General features: G+C 49.1%; 4 protein-coding genes across 5 annotated transcripts; all 4 read left to right on the top strand.

Annotated features, from left to right (window-relative positions):
* Window positions 1-1375: 1375 nt before the first annotated feature.
* On the top strand, window positions 1376-2442 carry HOXD12 (homeobox D12; the record flags this gene model as incomplete). Its single annotated transcript, XM_084524076.1, has 2 exons — window positions 1376-1937; window positions 2204-2442. The coding sequence occupies 2 exons, from the start codon at window positions 1376-1378 to the stop codon at window positions 2440-2442; spliced, it is 801 nt and encodes a 266-aa protein (XP_084380202.1).
* A 6035-nt stretch (window positions 2443-8477) lies between these two features.
* Window positions 8478-10663, top strand: HOXD11 (homeobox D11). The gene is made up of 2 exons (XM_084524690.1): window positions 8478-9233; window positions 9813-10663. The coding sequence occupies exons 1-2, from the start codon at window positions 8627-8629 to the stop codon at window positions 10046-10048; spliced, it is 843 nt and encodes a 280-aa protein (XP_084380816.1). The 5' UTR covers window positions 8478-8626; the 3' UTR covers window positions 10049-10663.
* Window positions 10664-17806: 7143 nt separating this feature from the next.
* HOXD10 (homeobox D10) lies at window positions 17807-20368 on the top strand. Its single transcript, XM_084523696.1, has 2 exons — window positions 17807-18578; window positions 19997-20368. Exons 1-2 carry the CDS (start codon window positions 17837-17839, stop codon window positions 20272-20274), a joined length of 1020 nt encoding a protein of 339 aa, XP_084379822.1. The 5' UTR covers window positions 17807-17836; the 3' UTR covers window positions 20275-20368.
* Window positions 20369-22706: 2338 nt separating this feature from the next.
* On the top strand, window positions 22707-26214 carry HOXD9 (homeobox D9). Of its 2 annotated transcripts, none has more exons than XM_084523307.1 (3): window positions 22707-22843; window positions 23473-24777; window positions 25173-26214. In XM_084523307.1, exons 2-3 carry the CDS (start codon window positions 24105-24107, stop codon window positions 25412-25414), a joined length of 915 nt encoding a protein of 304 aa, XP_084379433.1. In that variant the 5' UTR covers window positions 22707-22843; window positions 23473-24104; the 3' UTR covers window positions 25415-26214. The 2 variants fall into 2 exon arrangements, with proteins under 2 accessions (XP_084379433.1, XP_084379434.1); XM_084523308.1 differs by having other exon boundaries at window positions 22712-22843; window positions 24154-24777.
* Window positions 26215-27245: the final 1031 nt, after the last annotated feature.

Genomic DNA, 27245 nt, shown 5'->3' with positions numbered 1-27245 from the left:
ACCGGGCTCTGGCCGGCCGCTTCTGCCGGAGGCGTCCCCGGCTTCTGCGGGGAACGACGCGGCGCGGGGGGAGCGCACGGCTCCTCGGCTTGTCGCCGGGGAAGGGAACTGCCTGCCCCCCGCACGGCTCGGAAAGGACACGAACTACCTCCCGGGAGGATGCTTTCAGACACGGTTTTGTTTGTACTCCGGAGCTAGGAGAAAAATAAGGGGGATAACGTTATAGTGGGCTCTTGTCTAAGCTCTCAGAAATGTGAGATATATTATGTTATATATATCCCCCCCAAACAGCTGACCGTAAAGAGCAATTTTCTTCTTGGGGGAGAACAAATCATGAGATGCGACTTAGGAGATGGCAGCGAGGTACTGAGCTGAGGCTGTCTCTCCTTTGCCCCCCGCAGCACTCACGTCCCCTCCGCTGCAGAGTAGAGCGGGTGTTTTCTTCCTTGCAGCCTTTAGATTTTATTTATTTATTTATAGCCTCGGCGTTCTGCTCTAGTAATTCCGTGTCGCTGATATTGTTATTCTTGTTTGTTTAAAAAATTAAACGAGCCCCAGTTTTAGAAGCGTTGCTTGAAAACTCGTCTAGCTTTGGAGTGAGGATTAAATGTAGAAGGGGTAAAAAGGGCAGACGCGCTAGGAAAACCTCCGAGACCACTAGTCATTAGTGCACCAGAATGACAATCCCGGTAATATCCGATCAATTAAGATGTTAATTGCAAGCATATGCAGATGCATATCATGTTGCCGGCAGTTAAAAGAAACGCGGATATAAAAGGGATAAACTACGCGCTCCGCGCACAAGGTGTACTCGGGGGCACAGGCACTTGCATGTGCCCGGGACCGCCGCAGCTCCTTGCCCCCGACGGAAGGAGCCGCGGCTCGCTGCTCGCAGCCCGCCGGCTGCCCGGTTACCGGGCATCCCCGCCCCGGTCCCCGGCGCTCCGCGGCTCTCGCACGGCGGCTGTGGCCGGTGCGCTGGGCTGAGCGGCTCGGGGCCGCGCCCGGAGCCCCCGGGTCTCCGCTGCGCCTTGGCAAATGTTTGGTTCCCCCTCATCTTTCCGCTAGCGCTGTAGCTTTGCCAGCCGGTCCCAGGCACTTTTATAGAAGCGGAGAGCTTGTTTTCCCCTCCCCCTTGCAAGTCCGGTATTTTCATATTTCGAGTGTTATCATAAGACTTTTTAAAAGGGGGGGAAAAAGGGGGAAAAAAAAAAAAGAGGGGGGGACGCCGTGGCTCGGTGGCTGGAGGCGGTGCTGAAATTACCGGCTTTGAAGAACCTGTCTGCAAAGTTTCGTCCAATCGTTTCAGGCTTTCCGCTTATTCCCTGTTGTAACTAAATACTGCTGTAAGAACAGCTGAAGTCCTTTGTTGGAAATGTGTGATCGCAGTCTCTACAGATCTGGCTACGTTGGTTCTCTCTTGAATTTGCAATCTCCAGATTCCTTTTATTTTCCTAATTTGCGGGCTAATGGCAGTCAATTGGCGGCTCTGCCCACCATTTCCTACCCCAGAAGCTCGATCCCGTGGACTTGCTCAAGTTCGTGCGCAGCCCAGCCGCAGAGCCACGCGTTCAGCGGCGCGGCGCAGCCTTACCTCCCCGGCTCTGTTCCAATCAACATCAACTCCAACAGCAACAAAGAGTGCCTGGAAGAAAACAATAAATATTACGCCCATGATGCGACCTCCAAACAAGAGGAAAGATGCAGGCAGAGGCAATCTTTCGCAAATGACCCAACTATTACTCACGCAGCCAACTTAAAGCCCGTAAAGTATGACCACTCGAGCCTGCAGAGAAGTTTGCATGGCTCGGCTACTCTTTTTGAAGTGAACTCCTGCACTTCCAGCCTAAAGGAGGACATCAAGAATTCGGTCAACTTGAACCTGACAGTTCAGCCCGCAGCAGTCCAGTCATGCCTCCGACCTTCAGTGCAGGATGGTATGCCTTAAATATCTCGCTTTAGTTAGAGGCGACCTAGCGATACGTGCTTTCTAAGAGATGCCTGTAATTGTTTTGTAACCCCCCCGTAAGCCATTCGGAATGGTAATCGCTTAATCTGACTCGGAGCTAGATAGGAATTGTGCTGTCAGATGTGCTTTGCCAGATTTTACCGACCTAGTTTTGCCCTGTTATCTTGCCGCTTTTTGCATATTCTCTTTAATACACAGACATGATCCACTAAATTATCGACGTGTTTGTTGTAGGTTTGCCTTGGTGCCCCACCCAGGGGAGATCAAGAAAGAAACGGAAACCTTACACAAAACAACAAATTGCTGAATTGGAAAACGAGTTTCTCCTCAATGAGTTTATTAACCGACAGAAGAGGAAAGAACTATCAAACAGACTGAATTTAAGTGATCAGCAAGTTAAAATTTGGTTTCAGAACCGAAGAATGAAAAAGAAAAGAGTAGTAATGCGTGAGCAGGCGCTTTCTATGTACTAGACCAGAGTCCGCCCGGTCCTGCATGAACTTATGCCTGGAGTGTTCACCCCTAGAGTAGAGTATATTCGCGGCTGAAATGCGGGAAGTGTGATTTTGGTTTTGTGTTTGTTTGATTTTTTTTTTTTTTACCATTTAAACCAAAATCTCCAAGCGCGTAGGATCCCTGTGTAAATTGGCAAATGCTGAGTTCTTAGCCAAAATGAAGAAAACAAGCCAGCCCAGCACGGAAACCTGTATTATCAGCTTTTACCTTTCTTTCTCCTTTTATATAGATTTTCTCCTGCTTCTTACCCTCCCTTTCCCTGGAGAATGAGCGGTGCTAAACTAAGATCGATGTCGTTTAACTGTATGTAAACATCATTTTGCAGAAAAAAATAAAATAAAATAAAGGAATAATGCCTAGTAAAGACGTCAGCTATGTAAATCCTGGCTGGTCCCTTCATGTGTTCCCTGCTTCTGAAGGCGAGCATGCGGCGCTTGCTTGTTTTGTGGTTTGGAATAACCTGTTCGAGCACAGATCGGAGAAAGTGGTTACCAAATAAACCTTTTAATATACATATATATAGAGAGATATTCCTTCTTCGCCCCCCCGCCCAGCCGCAGACGGAGGGCACGTGATTCCCGCGCAAAGCCTGAGCGGAATTTGCGCGCCCGCTCCGCTGCTGCGGGACTGGCCCCGCGCCCCGCGCTCCGCTCCGCCGCCGCCCGCCCCGACGGCTCGGCCTCGACGGGGGCCGGCGGCACGGCCGGAGCGGGGCCCCCGTTGCCCGCCGGGGGGTCGCCGCTCTCCGCCGGGGCCGGGCGCGGGGCCGCCGCCGCCCCCTTCCCGCAGCCGCCCGGCCCCGGGGGAACCTGGCCGCGGCCCGCAGCCGCAGCGGCCTTCGCCGGTGGCCGCCCCAGGTGGCCGGGCCGGGCCCTGCCCTTCCAGCGCCGCTGACTTTGGCCTTGTCCAGGCGCGGCCCCGGGCAAACGGGAGGGGGGGAGCGGGCGGTGCCGAGGCCGCTGCGGGCCGGGGTCAGGGCTGGGGCCGGGCAGGACTCCCTCCCACCCCGGGGTGCTGCAGGAGAAGGAGAGGGGCGAGCCCGGAGGTTTCTGTGGGTTTGATTATTTTTCTGAGTCTGTCCCCATGGCCATTTCCGCAGAGGTTTTTATGAGGGAAAGGGGGAAAGCTTTCGCTTTTTTTTTTTTTTTTTTTTTTTTTTTTTTTTTTCTTGTGTGTGTCCAGTTATAAACCTCAGAGGAGAAACCCAACCAGAGGGGCTGGGAGCATTGCCCAAGCCGTCTGATTATTGTTTTAGGACGGGAATGAAATCGATTTTCCCCGCATCTTGCTGACAGGCTTTCGGTGCCTGCAGCCTTCAGCCTCTCCAGCACCACAGCACTGGGGCTGGCCGGAGCTGCCGAGACAGGGAAAATGCAAGATACTGCTCCGATCTGACATTTCAGAAAAGACAAAAAATCTCAGGGAATTTTAGCTCCAGATCAAACCATCTTTTGGCCGCAATTTCCACGTAAATCTGTTTCTAATGAAGAGGCGTTTCCACACGCGAAACCTCGGGCTGCCTCTCCCAGCAGTAATAATAATTACGCTGGCGGAGCCTGCCTTGTTTTCTGGTGTATAAAATAGGCTCAGATATGGTTGTGCGGGGCGTATGCAGTAAGGCTAAATAGTCACAAGGAACGGCACAAAGAAGCTACCTATTTATTCAGGACTACTGCCTTCCTGGAGGCAATAAACTCATTATTTCATAAAGGAGGCATATTTGAACTTTGCTCCTACCCGGTCCTCTGCGTGCGAGCACTGTTCCTAAGGGCACAGTGGTCCGGCTGGGTTGGAGGTAAATGCCGGATGGCAGGGAGGGCAGCACCGCAGCCATCTTCCCGAGAGCTTTCCAGAGAGCCCCGAAGGTAACGCTGGGGTGGCGTTTCGGGAGGGAGAAGGCGAACCAGACCAACTTGGAGGCGCCTTTCTCGCCCTCCGCAGGGACCACGAGCGCCCGGGGCGTCCCCGGGGTGGCTGCGGGTCGGGGGCTCAGGGCAGCGCACCCCGGGCATGAGGCAGCACACCCCGGGCACGCCTCGCCCCGCAGGGCCGGCCGCCGCCCCGTCGGCCCTCGAAAGCTTCGAGGCGTCCACCCCCTGCGCGGGGAGCTGGCGCATTGCGGACAATGAACGGCTCTTCATTGGGTGGCGTCCCCCTAATTAAGAAATCTGGAGGCAACCCCAAGGATGTGAGGCAGGAGACGAGCGCAAAGCAGATACGGCCCCCTTGCTTGTTCCCTCCTGGGGTGCCGTTGAGTCCGCTGCTATCCTTGAGAAATGGACTCTGTACGCCGTCCTTCCCCGTCCCAACCCGCCCCAGTGCAACCATGTCCTTTATTACACGTGTGCTGTGAAATTTGAAGAGGAACCTGGGGTGAAAAGATGTGAAATGCCATGTATTGTTTATTAAACGCATCCGATTCCACGACGATAGCTTCACGCAAAGCTGCTAGTCTAAATCGCCCTCGAAAGGAGAAAACAGGTTACAAAACAGAGGAGATGGGACCTGAAACGCGATGTGATGCACAAGTACGTGTATTGTGTGTCTGTGTACGTGCCTGTATGTGCACTGCTCCACGTATGGCACAGCCCCCGTGTGCGCGCACCCCCAGACGGGCGCGTTTGCGGGGCCGCACAGCAACGCCACGCATTCGCGGGAGGAGACGGTGCACGGCTGCGGGCGTGCACGCACACTGCAGGTCTCAGCCGCTCATCCCAAGCTGCGGGCGACGACAGTCGTGCCGGGCATGCGGGGAGGCAAGCACGCGTGTGGCAGGGCACGCACACGCGGGGCCGTGCGCGCCCCCCTCCTCGCCAGCCGCCCCGGGCACATGTGTGCACACGCGTGCCCGCCGCCGGGCGCGGCACCCCGGCTGCGCCTGCAGGAGATGCGCCCCGCCGCAGCGTGCGCACCCCAAACCCCCCGGGCGGGGAATTTTGGGCGTCTTTCCGCCGAAATCCGCCCCCCCTAACCCCCAGGTGGCTGCGGTGCGGGGGTGAGCAGCGGGCACCCGCTGGCTGCGCCCATGCGTGCGTCCCTCCGCAGCATGCAGGCGACCGTCCGTCCCTTTATTTACTCCAACATAAACATCTTCGCATTCCGACCGCAGCCTAAACGTGATAAAGCCCTTCCGAGGGGAGCTCTCCATTGCGGCGAGTTTGATAAGGCTGCAAACGCAACTCGGATTGTTCGAAATGGCTCTGGATGCCTTTGTGCTTCCTAAAAGAGCATAAATAATTAAAGTTTGGCAGGGAGGAAAAGCTTTCTTGCAGAACTGTAGTGGCAATAAATGAAATGACTCAGAATCTCTTCTCCAGTCAGTTTTTACGAGAGCTGCCAGACAGTGTCTGTTCACGTTCTCCAGATACTAGGGGCGCCATAACAAAGTTAAGGTCAAGTTAGTGTCTTATCTTGGGTGGCACAAAAATACCGCATCTTCTCCAGCCGGACCGGGTATATTTTTAAACCTGAACGTTATGCAAGTCGTCTGAATTTCCACGGAGGGCTTTTGGAAATGTCACTTGGACCAGAATACTTGGTAATTCCAGGCAACGGTTGCAGATGTTTCAAGACGCCTAACGGTAAAGTATGCGCCTGACTGTGTACATGATGAGCATTTGTGTGTCGATGCTATTTAATCTGAGCAAGGCGAAAAAAGGGGGGGAACGTAATGCTCAGAGCCGGGCTGGGAACCGACCCCAGGGCGAAAATACTCTGGGCAGGCGGGGACCCCCATGTCTGCCTTATTGCAGCGGGGTCTCTGCTGCGATATTGGACTCCAATTCCACAAATTAGATCGCTTTTTAAGGGTCTGTTTCCTAAAAGGGCTGTTTTCGTATTAACAAATCGTCGCCATGTCTTTGAACTTGAATTAGTTGAAACCGGTTGGTTCCTGCGCCAAAATTTAATTGATGCTGGGCTTGCTGCATCGAAAGGAAGGTGAAGGATTCTGGCTAAGATGTAATTAGTTGTTTGAACGATAAAGAAAATGAGGCTTCATAGGTTCCCAGAGCCATCTCTCCTGATGAGCTTGGCGATCAGAAACCTTGGGGCACAATCCAAACGGATCCCTGCCCTTCTCTGCTACAAGCTCAGGGTGGTAAGTGACACAGGAGCCATTTTAACTGCGCAGGCATCATTTTTAAGAGGTTGTTCATGTGTTGTAGCAAAATCGAGAAGGCTCGAAAGTTACCGATGAAGGGAGGAAATGTTGGATTTGTGCCTTGGTTTCTAGTGATACCTTGCGGGAGTTTATCTGCTGGCAGCGATTTGCGGCGTTTGAGGCGGTTTGAGAGAGAGGCACCAAGGCAGCGAAAAAAAATAAAATTAAATGATAAAAAAATACGATACGGTACAGATAAAAGAAAAAGAAAGGGAGAGATAGGGAAAAAGGACTGAGCTTCATGTTATCTGCCCGGCTTGGGTCTTTCGCTTTTCGGGAGGGCACGCGGGGCTGCGGGGCAGAAGCCCCCGGGGCAGCCCTGTCCCGCTTTGGGGGTCCGGGGGAGGCGGGAGGGGCTTGGGGCAGGCTGCGGGGCGCAGCCCGGGCTGGGGGGCTCCCGCCCCCGGAGCCTCTCCGCAGCGCGGAGCCGGGGGCGCGCAGGAGGCGCCTGGCACGGCGGGGCCGCGGGGCGCGCAGCCTGCGGCTGGCCGAGCCCGACGCCCGCAGCGGCGCTTCGCAGAGCCCCCTGGCCTGCCCCTGGTCGCCCCCGGTGCTTGGGGGCCGGTTCTGTACCTGCCGGGCTCTCTGCTCGCTGGGTGGTGGCCGCCTTTGGGGAAGCCACCCGGGGCCTGATGTCTGGAGAGAGCGCCCGGAGAGCGCCTGGGTGGCAGGGGGCGACCCTGCTTGGCGTGCAGAGCTCGGCCGGATTTCGGGTTAATTTGGAGAGCGGCATATGGCGGGGCCACTCGGGCTATGCTGTAGAGTGGCGGAAAAAGGCATTCCCATAGAGAGCTGGCAAACGTTTCTGGAATGAGGGATTGCTCGAGCATAAGGCTATTGCTGGCGCATATTATTCATTCTCTTCCCTTTTCAGCCTTTGTGACCCTGTTTGTGATCGGCTATGTAAAATAATATTTCAAGGAGAGAAAAAAAGAAAATTGGCAAAAATGAGCCCTCGAGGGCAGGGCGGCTGTGGGGCTGGCGGGTGCTGTGCGTGTCGCCTGCTCCCAACCCTGCTTTTCCCTTCCAATGAAAGTGAACGTTTGGGTGGGAGTTGGAGGCACGGGAACAGAGGTCACTTTGTGCGCTGCTCTGCTTCCCAAGGAAACCGTGCTTGGTGGACTTCTTTTCCTGCCCTAGCCCTTTTCTTTCCAGAAGAGCCCGAAAGTGCCTGCCTTTCATAAAATCCGCTGCTGAGAGATGTTCCGTTTGCCTATTTCTCATTGCAGTTTGTCTCTGGCGCCCTTGTACAAGCGCACGGTGTTTGGGCTTGAGCGAGGGAAAACGAGGTGATCGGGACTCGTGCTTTGAATTTCGGAACGGATTTCGGTGCCAACTGTGGATTGCTGGAGCCGAGCGGGCAGCCTCCCTCGCGTGCTAGGGCGTGTAACTGGGACTTGGCTCTCCCGAGTGAACCACCGCCCGCTCCCCATCCGCCGAGCAGCGACCGGCGGACACCGCTCCTGCCATCGGGGAGCGGCCACGCCACGGAGCCCGGGGAGCTGGGAGCCCGCTCCCCGCGGGGCACCTTCCCCGACGGAGCCCCCCTCGCTCCGCGCCCGCCTCCCCCGGCGGCGATGCGGCGGGGGCGCGCCGCGGGGCCCCGCGGCGGGTGCCCGGGCGGCGCGGCCCCAGGTGAACGGGCACTCGCGGCACCCCCAGGCACCTCCTCGCCTGCTGGGGAAACGGGGGGAAAAGGCGAGGGTGCGCGCCCACCCGCTCCGCTCATCCCTCCGTGCTGGGAGGGCTCTTTGGAGAGCTCTTAGGAGCCTTTCCGAAGGGCTGATATAGATATAAGGACATTTCTACATTGCGTCACGTGACATAATTACCACTAGAATCAATCAAGATGAATTGCACGTCAGCACACGGTGGGGATTTTTTCTTAGTTGATCCTGTCCAAACCCTCTTGTGCAATAGATGGATCTTGTTCAATGCATTGAAGCCTCCTGGTTGCTTGCAATCGCAAAAAGGAAGACATGACCGAGTTTGACGATTGCAGTCACAGCGCATCCAATATGTATCTGCCAGGGTGCGCTTATTACGTCTCACCCTCAGATTTCTCGACGAAACCCTCTTTTTTGTCGCAATCGTCTTCCTGTCAAATGACTTTTCCTTATTCTTCTAATTTACCTCATGTCCAACCTGTGCGCGAAGTAGCATTCAGGGAATACGGATTAGAGCGCAGCAAATGGCAGTATAGGGGCAGTTATGCTCCTTATTACTCAGCTGAAGAGGTGATGCACAGAGACTTTCTGCAGCCTGCGAACAGGAGGACGGAAATGTTATTCAAAACGGACCCCGTGTGCAGCCACCATGGACCGTCTCCTGCTGCCTCCAACTTCTACAGCTCGGTGGGGAGGAACGGCATCCTGCCGCAAGGCTTCGACCAGTTTTACGAGACAGCCCCCGGACCCCCGTACCAGCAGCACTCCGAGGGCGAGGGGGACGCGGACAAGGGCGACTTGAAGCCCCAGAACAGCACTTGCAGTAAAACACCTTCCAGCCAAGAAAAGAAAGTGACAACAGCAAACAGCGCCGATTCCCCTTCTGGTGAGGCTGTTGCAGAGAAGAGCAACAGTTCAGGTAGGTATCAGTAGTAAATTGGGGGCAAGAGTACAAGGCCAACACTTTGTCAAGCCGCATTTTATGTGCAATTTTATAAGCATCCAAAGGATTTTATATATCCTATAAGATTTCCTTTACCGTTGTAAAGCGTGTTTACGATAGGAAACCAATTTAGGTGGGCTTAAGGTATTCTTGGAAGAGGATATTAATTGTTATTAAATTGTTGATGTGGCGGAGGGAGGGGGGACACAGGGAGGTTTCACAGGTAGTGCTCGGAGCTGCCTTCGTTTTAGAGCCTGAGATCTTCGTTTGTTTGGTGAGGGGGGGTAGGGGGAGAGGAGTTTGAGAAACTTGGAATATTTCCAGCCCATTTAAATATCTCTCTGTATTGCTCGAAGTGCTCTCTTTTAAGGAGAAGTTGGGAAATATTCGCTTTTTCGCTAAGGCACACGGAGAGTAAAAGCCCCAGGAATATTTTCTGAACTGCTGGAGGGCTGCTTTCCAGGCGATGGGATATTGTCAAAGTCTCTGATCTCTTCCCATCTGAGTGCGTTCGTAGCAGCAGCATAACTCAGTTTCTTCTCTCTTGATTTTCAGCGATTCCTCAGCGATCAAGGAAAAAGAGGTGCCCCTATACCAAATATCAGATAAGAGAACTGGAACGTGAGTTTTTCTTCAACGTGTACATAAACAAAGAGAAGAGACTGCAGTTGTCCAGAATGCTCAACCTCACTGACCGACAAGTTAAAATCTGGTTCCAGAATCGAAGGATGAAAGAAAAGAAACTGAACAGAGATCGACTCCAATATTTCACTGGAAATCCCTTGTTTTGAAAGGAAAAAAAAAAAAAAAAAAAAAAAAAAAAAAAAAAGGAAAGAGAAGGATAAAGAAAAAGAAAATAAAAAATAATAAAAATCGAGAGAGAAAGAGAAAAGGAAGAAAGAAGGATAAAAAATGAATATATCAGTCTCTCTGACCTGCCATCTGAATGCAAAAGTAAATTGGTTTACATGACACATCCACCCTGCGGAACTCAAAGTTTCATTTTCACGTGCAGCTCCCCACACTGAATGGCCACTGGAGATTTCGGGGCTTGGCGCAGCAGATTCCTGATAAGGGGAAACTAGGGTAAATCCAACTGTCCATTCTCGAGTGTTTCTCGCCAAAGGTGCTTGTTTTCCTCTCCCACAGTACCAGCAATGGACCTGCAGTGTGTCTGGTAGTTTTTGCTTACAATTAATTGAGTTCGGGGGGGCCATGTTGTTGCTTTTGAGCTAGGATAACAGTTTCCTCCCTTTAAGTGAATGCGGTTTATTTAAGAGATGGTAAATGTACGTTCGCTATATATAAAATATATATATATATGTTTCTATTGTCATCCAAAAGCATGGGCCACTGTCTTTTTCATGTGAATAAATGGTTTCTAGTAAAGTTAAGGTTATAACTTCCGTGCACTGTATGGATTTCCATCTCCAAAGAATCCTAGCGTTTCCCGGGCTAGAGCCAAGTTCAGTTAAATAATAACGGGAGGAAGCCAAGCCGGGTTATTTTAAATGCATTTTAAAATAAATAATAGCTTAGAGCTGTAACTCTCCCTTTGTAGATATGTGTAACCTTCGCTGTTCCCCCCTCAGTGTGAGGCAGAGCAAACATGGCTGTCTGCAGACCATCACTTCTGATGGTGCTACAATTACTATAAACAACGAAAAAGGCTTTTTAACTGGTCAGGCTCCCAACAAGCCCAGAATCCCGAAGGCCAATGACTGTTTACTTGCTAGTGAAGGGTAAGCCAGAACGAGGGCTCAGAGCGGTTGAGACAAGAGGGAGCTATAAACAATTGGCACTTGTGGGGAGGGAAAAAAAAAAAAAAAAGTTTGGAGACAGAGGGGAGGATCTCTAAAATATGATTTCTCGGCGGGGCGTGAGGAGAGTGGGGCTGGCCGGGCGCGGCCGCTCCGCACCCGCTCCGCACCCGCTCCGCAGCCGCGTAACTCCCGCTCCGCTCCCGCGGGCGCGGCGGGCGGCCCTGCGTCCTCCGGCGGGCAGGGATCCGGCGGAGGTCCCCTCCGCTTTATGCTGCGTGACCTGGCTGGGCTGTTTACAAAACCTTGAACTGTCTAGACAACACCATAAAACCCGAGGTTCTAAACAGCTTAATTGGGTTATATTATACACCTTCTGGTGGGTGAAAAAGAGATTTCCGCAATGTGCAATAAAGGCGAGGAGCGGGGAAAGAATTTGGCGTTTTTGAATAGGACGGAGCGGCTCGCGCTACGCTTGCTTTCAGCGAAGGCAAAACTAGGCAAATTAGTGACGAACGGCCCCAGAATTAAAAAATGGAGAAATGGGAGCGGAGGGAGGCATGGCTAGAAAAATTTTTTAAAACCCTTTAGCAAGAAAAACATAAGTGTATGCCTTTGAACTTCCAAAATGTCAAGGTCATCACCTTTAACCTTTCTGAATAATTAGGCGCCTTAAGGTTCCTCTGTTATTTTCAACCACCACCCACTCTCTCTCTGTCTCCCTCCCTCTCTCTCACACACACGCACAACCACACACACGCTGAGTACCGCATAGATGGCCATATTAGCAAATGCATCATAACGCAAAGAAAATCCCAGCTGGGTCGAGGTGAGCATCTCCGCGGCGTGCCGGGAGCAAACCCGGCTCCCGTTCCCGCCAGCGGACTCCCCGCTTCCCTCTCCTTTCTCTTCCGTGCCCCGGGAACTCGCCCCAAATCTCCCCTTTTAGCCCTAAAGAAAAAATGCTTTTGTCGCTCCGAATAAAATGCGGGGGGTTGTAAGGAACGCTTCGTAATCTGGGGAGAAGGATGGTATTTCGGCAGCTTTTCTCCAGATGCGCGTTTCCCCGCAAAACCCATACATTGGAAATGCTGCTAGTCGCGGGGAATTTCATTTCGCCTGACCTTATAGCAAAATTCTCGCGTCTCTCCCGAGTCTTAATCCACAGGGCGAGAACGACTCTTCTGATTTTCTGTTCCCTGCAGTGCTTTAACATTCTATCTTAGAGGACTATTATCCCTTTAAAATGCCCAGATACCGCAAAAGAGGGCCGCGGAAACCTAAACGCCCCAGCATTAATCTTGCATAAATGCTCAATTATAGCAGTTTTAAGTTTCTATTGAAAAATAAAGGGAAAAAAAAACACGACTGAAAGCAAATTGGGGTGAGGAGAAATTCCCTGTTGCTTCGCCACCAAATGCCACAGGAGGGCGCGCTCATGTGCTGTAATGCGCACAGCAGCCCTGATGTTCAAGGATATTTTGCTCCTAATAATAATTCCACTGCTAATAAAATATCTAATATATAAGTAACGATAAGATTTCAGGGCCTTCCAAATGAGAAAATAAAGCATCAAAAAGATTTATTAAACAAATAACCCATAACCGTGACGTGTTCGAGAAATATGCCACTTTAAAAGAATTTTTTTGGTCGTAATCTTTTATAATGCATCCGAGCTTTAAAAAAAATCACATAATTTTAAGAAAAAAAAAAAAAAAAAAAGATATTCAGAATTCGTTCCCTAGAACGAAAAACTATTTACTCCTTTAAGGACAGCCTTAACGCGGGTAGAACAAAAATAATATAAAAAACAGGCGTTTCCACAGTTTATCTTTCAATTCTCACTCAAGGCTTTTCTTAAATAAACCTATCGGCACAGAAAGCATAATTTTAAAAACGTATTTTACTTAAACGCGAGATTAACATTAGATGCTGAGAGTGCTTATTTTTTTAAAGAGAGACAGAGAGACTAAAGCGAAGATATTTTTAATATCCGAACATCACCTTGCCAAGGCTTTGCTGATTGAAATCCCTCTCCTTAAAAACACTACGGAGATCTATTAAAATGAAACTAGAGATTAGAAAATTAAAGTGAAGCTTATGAATTCCCTGGACGTTTTCCAGCGACCGAGTATGTTCCGTTTTTCTGGTTTTGTGTTTTCTTTTTTGTCCTCCAATGCACACTTTTCCACAGAATCTCACGGAAGAAAGGGCTTCGCTTCCTTCTGCTTTTTTTTTTGCAGAGTTCATCGAAATCTATTTCGCCTTGGCTCAGCCATATTCCGCATTTTCAAAGCCCCATCTCTCGTGAAAGCATTTGTTGGCACTTTGACCGCTGGGTTTTTTTTTTTTTTTTTTTTTTTTTTTTTTAGAAGTTCATTGTTAACAGTTTCCTAGAAATAGCCTTTCCGTCTGTGATAAAATGTTAAAATGGCATTGTGCAAACTAAAATCCATGGATTCTTTGACGCCAAAGGTAGCCCCTTTTAACCGGACCCAGAGCCCGGAGTAAAATGCCCTGGTCTCTCGGTGGCGATACCTATTTCGGAAGGGAAAGATTTAGCAAAGTTTTCTTGTTTGTTTTTGCTGGCATTAGAGTGCTTCTTGTGAGAGCCCACACCAGCCCCAAAGCCTTGAGGCTTCTGCGGGATGCTTTAGCCCCTCGCAATTACAGTGAGGCCGATCTCAGAGAATGTAAACGAGTGATTGGAGCCAGGATGTGTTTGTTGTTAATGGAAAAAACACACACACACAGAAAGAAAAAGCCAAGAAACAACAACCGAAAAAACACAACATCTTGACTATGGGAATGCCGCTTTGTTCTTTTTTATTTTCTTTCTTTCTTTCTTTCTTTCTTCTTCTTCTTTTTTTTTTTTTCAATCATCGTGTTAGTGTGATGATTCCGTGAGAGTCTATCTTTTGTATTTCCCCCCCCCCCTCATTTCTCTGTTTTATTCTTTTCGAAAGAAAAGGCTGGGGGCTATTTCCAAATGTCTTTGAGCTTGTCCTTTTAGGAGATCGAATAGGGCGTTTGCTTATTTTCTGACAGAATTTCTAATTCGGCAGAAATCTGCCGGAAGATAAACGTGTAGCTCAGATGCCGGAGCTGAGGGCAGAACCGCCGAGCAGCCTCCCCGCTAAAATCTTATAACTCGGGGCTGTGCTTCTGTGTGCACAGAAATATGGAAAGACAGCAGAGGAAGGGCTGAGGCTGGGGGCGAAGCTGCGAGTACAGACAGTGCTACCGTGCGCTCCCCACAGCAGAAATAACACCTCTGAAGAAATGGGCAGCGAGGTATCTTGTTTATTTTATAAGCTTTTCTATTTAGGAAAAGGGATAATGTCATCAGTATGTTCCTCTCTCTCCCCCCCCCCCCCCCGGTCGAAAAAAAATCCAGGGAATCTGAGCCCTCAGCCGAGACGTCGACTCTTTCTATGAAAATATGGCACATAGAAATCTGGGCAACGTGACAGTTGCTTTATTAAAAGAAGAAAGGTCACAATGTTGTAGCCATTTTTTTTTTCTTTTAAATAAAAGCTATTCTTCAATCTCCCTGCAATATAACAGCGTGGTATAAAATATACAGTCCGCGCGTTAAAAGTCACCCTAAATAAAATGCTGAAATCGAGTAAATGAAAGCAATTTTATTAAAAGCTTCCCGGGTTCCAGCCTATTTTTAAAATAAGATATTTATCGTGATACCTTTGTTACTGAAAGCATCTGCAAAATATCTAGCCCCTTGCGTACCTCTCTCCCATCCCCCTCCTATAATGAGACACAAACACAGCAAATTGCAAGTATGAGGATCGTCAGCACTGTCGAGAAAAAAATATCATATCACAAGTAATAAGGATTAGGAAGATAAGGCAGTGAAAATTAAACCCCACTGGCACGTCTGGAAACCTCAAGTTTTTAGCCCTGACATTTGCTAGAGGAGAAAACTGTAATGTCCACCTATGCTTTATTACAAACAGTAATTTACATCTGCATGGACCCATTGGTTGGGTTGTGTTTTTTTTTTTTCCTTCCCTCATTCGGAAAAATATGGGGCTCTGAGAGCAAAACCTTTATATTAATGTAGACTGTATATCTCATTTATTGCACAATATTGATTTATTTATTAATGTTAATTACTTGATTCCATTTTAATATGATTTAAAACAAGAGTGACATTAAATGCCCAGAGCCTAAGTCTCCAGTTCCCCAGTGACTCTTGCATGTTTATTCAACTTCTATTTACATCAAACTTAAACTTTCCTACTGTTCATTTTCAATAAAAAATTGCTGCCCGTTTTTCAAAAAAGAAAAATCCCTCATGATTTATCGTGAGCAAGGGGTCTTACAGAGCTGTTTACCAGTCCTGAATACGATATTTAACTCATTATCATCACAGCCATCCTCGGAGTTTCCGTGTAGTGACATGCAAGAAATTCATATTTGCAATTAAAAAAAATCAAAGAGACCTCATGTCTGACCAGAAGCCAAGGAGCGAGCTCCTTGAGCTCAGGCGAGGCTGGTGTGGCAAGCAGTTAAGCGTTGGGTTATTGTTTGAACTTTACTGTTGGGCAAAATCCACTGCAAACCTCTGGGCTAATACTTCAGTTGGGATATTTCTGGGACCTTCTTTTCTTAAAGTGTAAATAAAGGTTATGAAAGACCCATTTGATGGGCATAAAATTCCTGATTAGATTTAACAGTCAAGTCTTAAACTGCGTCAAGGAAAATAGTATTTTGTTTCTTTAAACTCTGTGGGTTGTCCGGGCTGTTGTTTAAAAAGAGGAAATTGCTAGAAAGCAAGGGGGGGAATGCAGTGCTCAGAGGGAGCGTCGTGGGCTCCTCTGCAGCTTCTTTCCCAGCTCAGGCAAATCTTAGCAATGGCTCTGATAATGATCTTAAATGTCGAGATTTTGGAAATACCCCTTTCCCTGCTGAACCCTCGGTGCCGGTGGAGCGTGCCCGGAGAGGGCAGAGGGCTGCGCCAGGCGCAGGGGATGCTGCAAAAAATCTGGAAAGCAGCGAATATTATGGAGGTAATATTTAAACTCTCCGGCAACACAGAAGCTGGAGACTGGAGCTATAAAAGACACTGGCTCTTAACCTGACAATGATGTTGTATTTGAACAGCTGCGATAAGGTTTTAAAAGGTCTGTCTCATTGCCACAGCGAAATTTTAAATAGGGTTATTGTTTCCAGCAATGTAAAGTGTACGGTAAAGTGCAAAACAGTCAAATGCCAGGAAACAGGAGAAAATTCAAGCCCACGTTGCTGGAAAAGGCATGTTTTGAGCTGTGTGAAAGACGCATTTGAAATGTTAAAAATCCTTTCACGTGCTGCTTGCTCCTTGGGATCTGAAAGGGTGTTTTGATGTTAGAAAGGCCCAAAATAAACAGCCAGATGCATCCGAAACAAAAATTATCAACAAGTTCACTTTGTGTGGATAAGAGTCCTTGACAACATTAGTCCCAGATAAGAAATACTCCAGATTGAGAACTGTTAAAAGCCAGCCAGCCAGTCAGAAGCAAAGAAAGAAAGAAAGAAAGAAAGAAAGAAAGAAAGAAAGAAAGAAAGAAAATGAAAAAAAAATAATAATAAATGCCCTTTGCCATCACTATTTAAAATGTAACAGGTTCGGGTGTAAATATGGGTACGATGTGGGGGGACACTAAAACGCGTTTAAAGTATTGGGATGCAAACATCTAATTTGCCATGTAGGCATTTACTGGTGCCCTCGGTATTTTTTTTTTTTAATTTATTTATTTTTTTAATATTCCAGCTGCACTCATCACTCGTCATTCGAAAAAAGAAAAAAGAAAGAAAAAAAAAGTTACTCGATCAGTTGCAGTAGGGGCATGAGTTTCTGTATATATATATATATGTATATATACGTATTTTTTGATGAGCAATACTACAGAAGGAGAAATTATCTTATGGTGCTTTCAGTTTCCCGGGCAAGTGAAAAAAATGTATATATGTATATATGTTTTTTTTTTTGTTTTTTTTTTTTTTTTCCACAAGCCGTAGTGAGAAAGCATTGTAATATAATTTTAGGAATGTATTGTAACTATAAAACTCGACTTATGACAAAAGTATAGCTTTTAATATTTGACGATTTGTGTTAAAACAAAAATTGACCTTCCTGGTTAGTAGCGAGGAGAAAAATCAATGGTATAATTTTCAATAATTCATAACGCGAACGCCATTATGCTAAATCTTAACTATTAATCTTATCCTTTACAAAGTCTCGATTGATTTGTTAATAAAACATCTTCCCGTGCGTGGCAACAGCGGGTATAACTCTTTAAAAACCTCCAGAAGCAAGAAAATTACCAAGTAGCCCGGGAATGCAGATGAGGGCTTTTATTGATCGCCCCTGCCTCTCCCTAATACGCACCAATAAATCCCGCAACCTCTTGTACCTCGCGCTCGTCAGGCAGCACGCACGGCTTTTACAGGATCCGCGAGGGGAGGCAGCGGGCTTTTGCCGGCCGGGGGAGCGGCAGGGGGGCCGGGGGGGAGCCGGGGCCGGCCGCGCGGTGCGGTGCGGGGCTGCGCGGGGCTGCGCGGGGCTGCGCGGCGCGGTGCGGGCGGTGCGGTGCCGCGGCGGCGGCCTAGGGGTCGCTGTTGACCGCGGCGGGGCGCGGCGGGGCGGCGCGGCGGGGCGCGTCAGCGGCGGGGCGGCGGGGCGCGGGGCGGCGGGCGCTGCCATTGGCCCGGCTGTCATGTGGTCGCGCGGAGGCATCGGCGCTTCCCCGGGAATGTTTTCCTCGAGATGTCAGCCTGCAAGGGACACAGGCTCTCTTCCTCAAATTCCTGCCCAAAATGTCCTTCCCCAACAGCTCTCCTGCCGCTAATACTTTTTTAGTAGACTCTCTCATCAGTGCGTGCAGGAGTGACAGTTTCTACTCCAACAGCGCCAGCATGTATATGCCACCTAGCACAGACATTGGGACTTATGGGATGCAAACCTGTGGACTCCTACCGTCTCTGGCTAAAAGAGAAGTTAATCACCAAAATATGGGTATGAATGTACATCCTTATATACCTCAAGTAGACAGTTGGACAGACCCGAACAGATCTTGTCGAATAGAGCAACCTGTTACACAGCAGGTCCCCACTTGTTCCTTCACTACAAATATTAAAGAAGAAAGCAATTGCTGCATGTATTCCGATAAGAGAACCAAACTCATTTCTTCAGACGTCCCTTCCTACCAGAGGCTGGTGTCTGAATCATGCCCCATTGAGAACCCCGAGGTTCCCGTCCCAGGATATTTTAGACTGAGCCAGACCTACGCCACTGGGAAAACCCAAGAGTACAATAATAGCCCCGAAACGAGTTCAACTGTAATGTTACAGTTAAACCCTCGCGGCAGCTCCAAACCGCAGATATCTTCTCAACTTCAGATGGAAAAGAAAATGAATGAAAACCCGAACAACCAAGACAGCGCAGCTAAAGTCTCTCAAGTGGAAAGTCCCGAGCCCAAGTCCACGTTGCAAGACGAGAGGAGCTGCCTGCCCGAAGGCTCCGTGTCCAGCCCAGAAGTCCAGGAGAAGGAGAGTAAAGGTCTGTATTACCGAGTTTAAACCGTACCGTGGTGTAACTCCAACACGCCAGCACCCTAAAGCACGCTCTGATATACTAACGAGCATCACAGCCAGCACATTTAATGGTAAGAAGTATCGGGCTGCAGGTGCTGTGCCTCTGAAGATTTTGGCAGGCAAAAAAATAAATAAAAATAAAAAATGCTACACAAAAGGGTCCAAAGCTCTGCTTTAGAGACCTGCCTCTCTTGTGCATGCAGACCGGCTCTGTGATGCGGGGAATATCTCTGGGTGCTCCTTACTGCACTGCAGCAGCCAAAATCAGCCAAATACCTTTAAAATAGCAGGTCTGGAGGTTGTAAAATACGACCAGCTCAACTTTTCTCTCGTAATATTTCGCTGATTTCTTGTTTGTTTGTTTGTTTTCACTGAGCCTGCCTGCTCTTTGATTGCATTTAAAGTTAATTACGATCCTATTAAAATAGGTGAGGAATAGGTGCTACCAAGCTGGGTGAAGTTGGAAACAAATGCACAATGCAAGCAGCAGCCCGCTGCCTGCCTGATCAAAACGTGCAAGGTTTGAACGTGGTGCTTTAGATAACCTTGGGTTTCTCTCCAAAAAGTGCAACGTTATTTCGAAAGGCGTACGAAAGCTAAAGGTGGTGTTTATCTAATTTTATTTTCTCCTTAGAGGTGCAATAAAGCCTTCGTTTCGAACGGCATGTGTCGAGGAATCCAAAACCGGGATTTTTTTTCCTTATAAAAATGTACTTTGCAACCTAGGTCGATTTCTACCCTACGTGTGCATGGAGATTCTCATTATATGAATTACAGCTAACGGCCCAGGTCTAGGTTGATGTGGGGCGGATTCCTTTCTGGTGAAAAAATAAAATCAAATCGAAAAGGAAAATGGGGAAAAAAAAAATGAGAGAGAAAAGAAACCCGAGGTGGAGGGTGTTGGTTTCACGTGCATCATTTCGGCTGGGGAAACGTCCATGTCTGATGCTAGGTGTGCGTGTGCAGCTGAGCTGTGGGTTGTGGGGAGGCTGCAGAGGAGCAGGCTACGGGGCTCTCCTGCAAGCGGGGCATCTCTCCGGCCAGCGCGGAGCCGGCCGAGCCAGCCTCGGGCGGGTTGCAGGCGCCAGAGGGTGCCCGGCGGGCTGCGGGGGGGCCGGGCGCCAGCCACGAACTTGAGCGAGCCCCTCCCGGGCCGCCCGGAGTCTCGGGGCCGGCGACGGGGCCGGGGGCTGGGGTTTGGGGACCCCCCGGCCCTGCAGAGCCCCGCGCCCTGCCCGCGCCTCGCCCCGCCGGGGCCTCGGCCCCGCAGCCCCCCGGTCTGCCGGCCCCGCGGAGGAGGGTTCATGGCCAAGGGTACACTCTAACAGACGGAGGGAGTTTTGATTTTTTTTTTTTCTTCTTCTTCTCCTTTGATTTTGATAGAGGAAATCAAGTCTGATACTCCAACAAGCAATTGGCTAACTGCAAAGAGTGGCAGAAAGAAGAGGTGTCCTTACACTAAGCACCAAACACTGGAATTAGAGAAAGAGTTCTTATTCAATATGTATCTCACTCGAGAGCGCCGCCTAGAGATCAGTAAGAGCGTAAACCTCACTGACAGGCAGGTCAAGATTTGGTTTCAAAACCGCAGAATGAAGCTCAAGAAGATGAGCAGGGAGAACCGAATCCGAGAACTGACCGCTAATCTGACCTTCTCTTAAAGCCTAATCCTGGGGGTGGAAACAGTGAGAAATGGGCACAGCACCACCAGTTGCTAAATGCAGGAGAGACTCTGGCAGAACCCGTCATTTTCCTTTTTTTTTTTTTTTCCTTTTTTTTTTTTTTCTGGTAGAATGTGACTCTTCGTACTTCTTTTAGCGCTGCAAGTGAATATGTATTACTATGACGAGTATATATAAAACCTAGCACGTGTAATTTATTTTTGTTCTCATCGTAATGCAGGGTAACTATTATTGAATATTATCATTTGGTCTTAACTTATTGGAACTGTCGAACATCCAAGCAATGTGACTTTTTCATGTTTTTACTAACAAAATGGTATTTATGTGGGGCTGTTACACGGGCCATAACATTTTGAGTACATTCAATACTTTAAGAAAAAGGGGGGAAAAACTTTGGGGGCGGGAGGAAAGAGAAGCACATTATAATGTAACTATCCTCGCAAATGAACTTAGAGATTGTCCTTCGTAAAATGGAATATTTCATTCTTCTCCATTGTAGACATTTTCTTGTGGTGCATATGTGGAATAGTAGTCGTTCAGCAGCAATATGTCCTTCTTGTGCATGTTCTGTTCGCATGTATAATGCAATAAACTCTATAAACTACTGCGGTTCCTTTGGTTTTCTACAAACGTTTGAAGTACGGCTGCAGGTTGGTTTCCTGATCTTTCCTTATCAGCAGCTCTTTGGACTGATGTACCTTCTCTCCTTCTTGTCCATTTTCTGGTCTTTGTGTGTGTCTGCCTGCTTTCCTTTCTTTCTTTTCCCCCCCTTTTTTTTTTTTCTTTTCTTTTTTTCCCCCTTCCCTTCTTTTTAGGGGTGGGGTGGAGTCTGGGGCGGGAAATGATGTAAAGTTAATTTATTTATAATTGTGTCTGTAAACAAATGATTAATTGATAAAATGTTGTGTGATGTTCGCAGTCTAACAAACTGAATGCAAAAAAAAAAAAAAAAAAAAAAAAGGCAGAAAGAAAGAAAAAAAAAAGTAGTAAAATATTATGACCTAAACTGGACATCCTCATCCAATCAACTCATAAATGGTAAGTGATAAAAAATCTTTCTACCACAAGCTGTCAGCAATATGTGTGTCATTTTATTTGACGTTCCTATGTTGATTTAAAAAATAACAGTCACTGCCTGCTTACAATGTGTAGACTTTGATTTCGTGTCCTTACTTGCTTTAAAAAAACATCATACCAAATGCAAAGCTGGGTATAAATTAATGCGAGGAGTTTGCTTCTTGGTCAGCTCAAGAGCCTTTAGAAGATGGTGGATGGGGAAATATTCCCTCAAACATCTGGCAAGTTTGGGCTTTTGCGAGCAGGAAAGCTCCCAGGCGTGCTTACAGAAGTACACCAGCCTCTCCAGCCCCATTTTTGTGCCCCTTCACCATTTTTGTTTGCTCAGAGCTCGTTTTATTTCCCGCAATTCCATTTTAGTAGCACACGTCCAGATAATGAACTTCACGACTCTTAACCCTTTCGGCGCATAGCTGAAAAATATTATTTGCAGGGTCCCTGTCCTGGCAGGGGAGGAAGAGGGTGCGGGTGAGCGGGTGGGAGCAGAAATACCGAGCAGAGCTGGCTTGCAAATGAACATGACACCAAACCGAAGTGTGAATACTTGGGCATACTTTCACCTTCAAACACTACTGGAAAAATAGCGTGGCTGCTGGCTGCGCTGGGAAAACAGCTCGCCCACAATCAACGCCCAGTCTTCCCCTAAGCAGTTGCTAAATCAAGAAATGAAGCGCAAGATAGTGCCAACGTTTTCTGCCTTGGTGACACTGATATTGCTCATGTTGCAGCTGGTGGCGTTACATTTTGCTCGCTTGTCGCGGATATTGAATTTCAGCAAATGCTTTCTCATGTTTGCTCGTAGGGCAGAGGAATATTTTCCTCAGCCCAAAGCATCACCATTTTGAAGCTGCGGGAGCCGCAAGCACATAGGTATGCAGTGCTTGTTCTTGTTTCGAAAACAAACAACAAAGCGGTGCTCAAATCTCACCTCTAGATATTGCGCACATTTGAACCATCTTTATTTTTATTTTTCCTTTAAAGATACTCGCTTCATCACCGAAGAAGTTTCGACAGTGGGGACTAATTAACTGGCTCCATACCAAGTGTTCAACATATATAAAAAAGGAGGTTCACACTAATCTGCCCGCTTTATCATTTTCTATCTGTGTGCAGCGAGGGGCAGTTCCTCGCCATACAACAAGCCCTGCTTCTAGATAAAATAAAAGGGAAGTCTGAAAATGCAAAGGAAAATGCTAGAGCGAGATGCCCAAAAACTAAACAGAAAAAAAAAATAATAAAAAGGAAAAAAAGGAAGAAAACAAGCTAAGAGAGTAATAAATCATTAAATAAACAGGAATTTCAGTCCCTTCCTCATACCGGCCCGCGAGTAGGAAGTGTTTTCGCAGTGCTGTTGTTTGTGTCCTCAGCGGGCTCTGCTGTGGGCTCTCCACTAACTGTGTGCGTTTCCTCCAGATCCCGACACAGCCACCTTCCCTCACTCAGAAGAGCAGAAATGTGCGGAAGACCATGGGTAATCTGGTTTTCAATACTAACCGGGCATCTTGTGGCTCGGGGAAGGGGGACTGGCTCGGGGAGGGGAGAGAAGGAAGAGAAAGCGAGGCGGGCAGAAAGCTCCCGCAGGCATTGAACGTGGCCAGCCGGGGCTGGCCGGCCCCGATCCCCCTGAACTCGGGCGGAGGAGGCAGTGGGGCCGGGGCTGCTGCAGGGCCTTCTCGGGGTCCCCCCCGGCCAGGCTGCCCGGGGGCTCCGCGGCCCCAAATTTTCTCGGGTGCAGCAGAGGCGTGCGCCCAGCCACGCGTCGGCCGTGCTGGGAGACACAGGCTTCGCTGTTCCCATCCGTCCGTTTTATTAGGGACACATTAATCTATAATCAAATACACCTCATAAAATTTTTATTGAAAGGCATAAAATCATTACAGAGGTCTTCCACCTGTTTTAAAACAACACAATGGGCATCTCTTTTAAAACGCGGATCCTTCCCATGGAAACTTTCTGCCGAGGGAGGGGGGCACGGGGACGGATAATACTACCCGCACACGCTCTGAAATATGGAAGTACCGCAATGTGCTTTTACTGTAACATTTTCCTGTTTTATGAGAAGTCGTTACAGTCCCAGCTTGCGATGGTTTGTTTTTACAGGCAAGAATCCCCCCTTCCCAGCGGGTTTCCTCAGCAGCTCGGAGTGTGATTAGCAAGCCAAGGCTGTTGGATTTATTTAAACACCCTGCCTCTCGTTGATTAAGAAATGAATGGCAGAAATCACTCAGACGACGTGAAGAAATAGTCCGCGCCCGCCGCGGCCGTGGGCTGCCAGCGCGGCCACGCCCGCCGCGCCCCGGGCGGGCAGGGCAGGGCGGGCAGCGGGCAGGCAGCGGGCAGGCAGCGGGCAGGCAGGGCCGGCAGGGAAGGCAGGACAGCGGGCAGGGAGCGGGCAGGGAGCGGGCAGGCTGCGGGCAGGCTGCGGGCAGGCTGCGGGCAGGCTGCGGGAGGCAGCGGGGAGCGGGCAGCGCGGGCGGCCCCGGCGCGGTGCGGGCGCGGTGCGGGTGCGCGGCGCGCTGTGCGGTGCTGTTGTTGATGATGATTTTTTTTTTAATCACAGCAGCCCCAGTTTAGCGGATTGATTTACTCGCAGTATTGGTAAATATGATCACGTGGGCCCCGCGACCAATGGTTGAGGCTTGCAGTCTGCAAAATACTACGATTGTTCTCAGGGAGGGTATCATATACAGTTAACAGTGTAACCTTTTATATGACTAAGAGGGGAGCCTAAAATGTCGTCTAGTGGCACCATAAGTAACTATTATGTCGATTCTCTCATAGGCCATGAAAGCGAAGAAGTTTACGGGAGTAGATTCGTCCAGGGAGGTCACAGTGCGACCTCCAGGCCATCAGGTGTTGCAGAGAGTTCAGATTTTTCCTCCTGTAGCTTTGCGCCAAAATCCACCGTGTTCTCCACCTCCTGGTCCACGGTTCACCCTCAGCCGTCTGCGGCAATGACCGGCATCTACCACCCCTACATGCACCAGCCCCACTTAGGGGCAGCCGACGCCGGCCGCTACGTGCGCTCCTGGATCGAGCCCTTCCCGGGCTTCCCGGGCGGCGCCGGCGGCGGCGGCAGCGGCGGCGGCGGCGGCGGCGGCGGCAGCGGCGGCTCCGCGTCCAGCTCCGGCTCCTCCACCGGGCGCCACTACGGGATAAAGCCGGAGACGGGAGCAGCCGCCTCCTCGTCTTCCTCCTCCTCCTCCTCCTCCTCCAAAAGGACTGAGTGCTCCTCGTCCCGGGAGTCCCAGGGGATCGGTGTGCCCGAGTACACGTGCAGCTCCTTCCTCCAGGAGCCCCGGGAGAAGGCGGCTGCCAGCAGCTCCAAGGACCCCGCCGCCTGCAGCCACAACCCCAGCCCGAGCAGCGATCTGAAGGAGGAGAAACAGCAGCAACTTGACCCAAGTAAGTAAAAAAAAGGAGAGAGAGTGAGGGGGAGAGAGGCAAGGAGAGAGGCAGGGAGAGAGGGAGAGAAAGAAAGAAAGAAAGAAAGAAAGAAAGAAAGAAATTGCCCCTTTGATTTATTGCCGAAACCTGTAAGGCTCGAATGTGCAAAACTGATAGTTTTACTAACCTATAAAAACGTCTAGACGCCTACCCCAGCGCAAGCAGCAACAAGCACCCATAAAAGACTCCACATAACCACCTACCATCAAGACATCATTTGTACAGTAAACAGACTGGGGCATTAAGGCTTTTATGATAATTCCTCCAAAGTTGTGAAAACAGTCCATCCTTCGTTAAATTAATTTAACGACCTTTCTCCCCCCCCCCCCCCCCATATACCTCCCTTCTTTCAGATAACCCTGCAGCAAACTGGATCCACGCTCGTTCAACAAGGAAAAAGCGTTGTCCCTACACAAAGTATCAAACTCTGGAACTGGAAAAGGAATTTCTCTTTAACATGTACCTCACCCGAGATCGCCGTTACGAAGTAGCTAGGATTTTAAATCTCACAGAGAGACAGGTCAAAATCTGGTTTCAGAACAGAAGAATGAAAATGAAAAAGATGAACAAGGAGAAAGGCAATAAAGGAGACTAACGCTGGGGTAGAAATGCAGCTGGGGAATATTGCTTTAGTTTTGAGTTTGGGGCTTTGGGAGATTTTTTTTTTTTATGTTTTAATCTCGGTTTGGTTGGGTTTTATGCTTCCCCTGCCCCCCTCAGCCCCGCATACGTTTCTCCTCCTCCTCCCGCGCCCCCCCCCCCCCCCCCCCAGGAACTTTAAATCAATCTGGTCTTTTTTAGATAGAAGTGAAACGTGGTCTATGTCAGGTATTTTGGGAAATTTTGTCTTGCTCGCCAACGTGTTTTGCAGAGTCGCTTCATCCCCCCCTCCTCCTTCCCAGACCGTTTGGTTGATGATGTTGTGAGTGCACGTTAGCTTTGGGAACTTTATCTGATGTTAAATGTTTGACATGTTTCTTAAAAGTGATGTAGTCTAGGTAGTTACTTTGCCAAAATAAAGGTAAGGAAAATAACTATAATTATGGTAACAAGATATATATTAAATTACAGTCGCTTCAATCAGTGGGGGTGTTGTGTCGTCCACGAGTTATTAAAAGGAAACCTTACCCCGACCCTCTGCTTTCTAGGTCTGAATTGCGCTCCTTCGCAATAGATGCCACAGAGAGGCCACGAAAGACCCCCCCCCCCCTTTTAGTGCACTGTTAGGAGGTTGTCTCAGACCCGAAGCCGTTCGCAATAGGCCTCACGTTTCTCGGTCCCCCGGCTCGCTGCCGCTCCCGACCCCGGTAAATGCTGTACTACCCACCACGTCTCTGCCTCCCGACCTGCTGTAACTGTTGTCCGCTATTACAAAATAAAGGCTGCGAACGAAAAGCGCTGCGCTCGGAGCAGAAATCTGTGCGTCCCTCGCCCTGCCCTGTCCGCAAAGCCCCGCACAGCCCCGCGCCTCCCTCCCGCCGGCCTTGCCGCTCTTCTCCGCACCGCTCCGCGCTGCTGCGGGCACGGCGGCCCCGCTGCCAGCCCCGGGCCGGGGGAAAGCTCCCCTGGCTCCAGGGGCTCGGCCGGGTGCGCCCGCCTCTTTGCTGGCTTTGTGCGCGGCCTTCGGGCTCGCTCGGGGAGCTCTGGGGGTCATTTAGGAAAGATTTCCGCACCGCTCCTCCGAATAAGCCAAACGGCGCTTATTTGCCCAAACAGTTCTTGTTTTGTTTTCCTTTTTTTTTTTTTTTTTTTTTTTTTTTTTTTTTTTTTTTTTTTGCCGTTTCTGATCTCCGAGCTCTTTAATTTGGAGGTTGGGAAGCTCTGGAGGGACCAGGCTACTTCCAAACCTGCAGCGATATTGGCGAAAGATCATTTCGCAGCACGTCTCATGCCTTCAACATTTATAAACACACATGGCTTTATCAAGATAATTGAGATGAAGTTCATTGTAAAAAATGCTTTGTTTAAAGAGCAACCATTAAAATGAAGGACCCGTAAATATTTACGAGCAGTTCGGTTAATTCAAGATTAAGGGGAGAGCCGAGAGACCTCGCGTTTAATGTTTTCTACCTCTCTCTCTCTAAAAAAAAAAAAAAAAAAAAAAAAAAAGGCAAAAAACATGTAGTGCCAGGAAAAGGTGTTGCATTGCTTCCCATCTATTGTCGAGAAGATACCTATAATTCTTTTAAAACAGGAAGAACCGTGGTATAATAAAACCATTGAGATGGCTAGACGTCTGGACCTAATGAGTTTACGATATGCTATGGCGCTTTTCTTTGAAACCACCTTATTTTGATGTTTGTGTTTGTTAGAGGAAAAAAAAAGCCAAAAATGCAGACAAACTAGGTCTTAAAATCTTGGACTATAAATTTCAACACGTCAGCGTTGGGCCAAGGCAACAGTCTCAAAAAAGACACGAAGGTCAC

The sequence above is a fragment of the Aythya ferina genome (assembly GCF_964211825.1).
Source record: "Aythya ferina genome assembly, chromosome: 6".
NCBI lineage: Eukaryota > Metazoa > Chordata > Aves > Anseriformes > Anatidae > Aythya > Aythya ferina.
The sequence above is the reverse complement of the archived record's forward strand: the minus strand, read 5'-3'. Positions and strand labels throughout refer to the sequence as shown.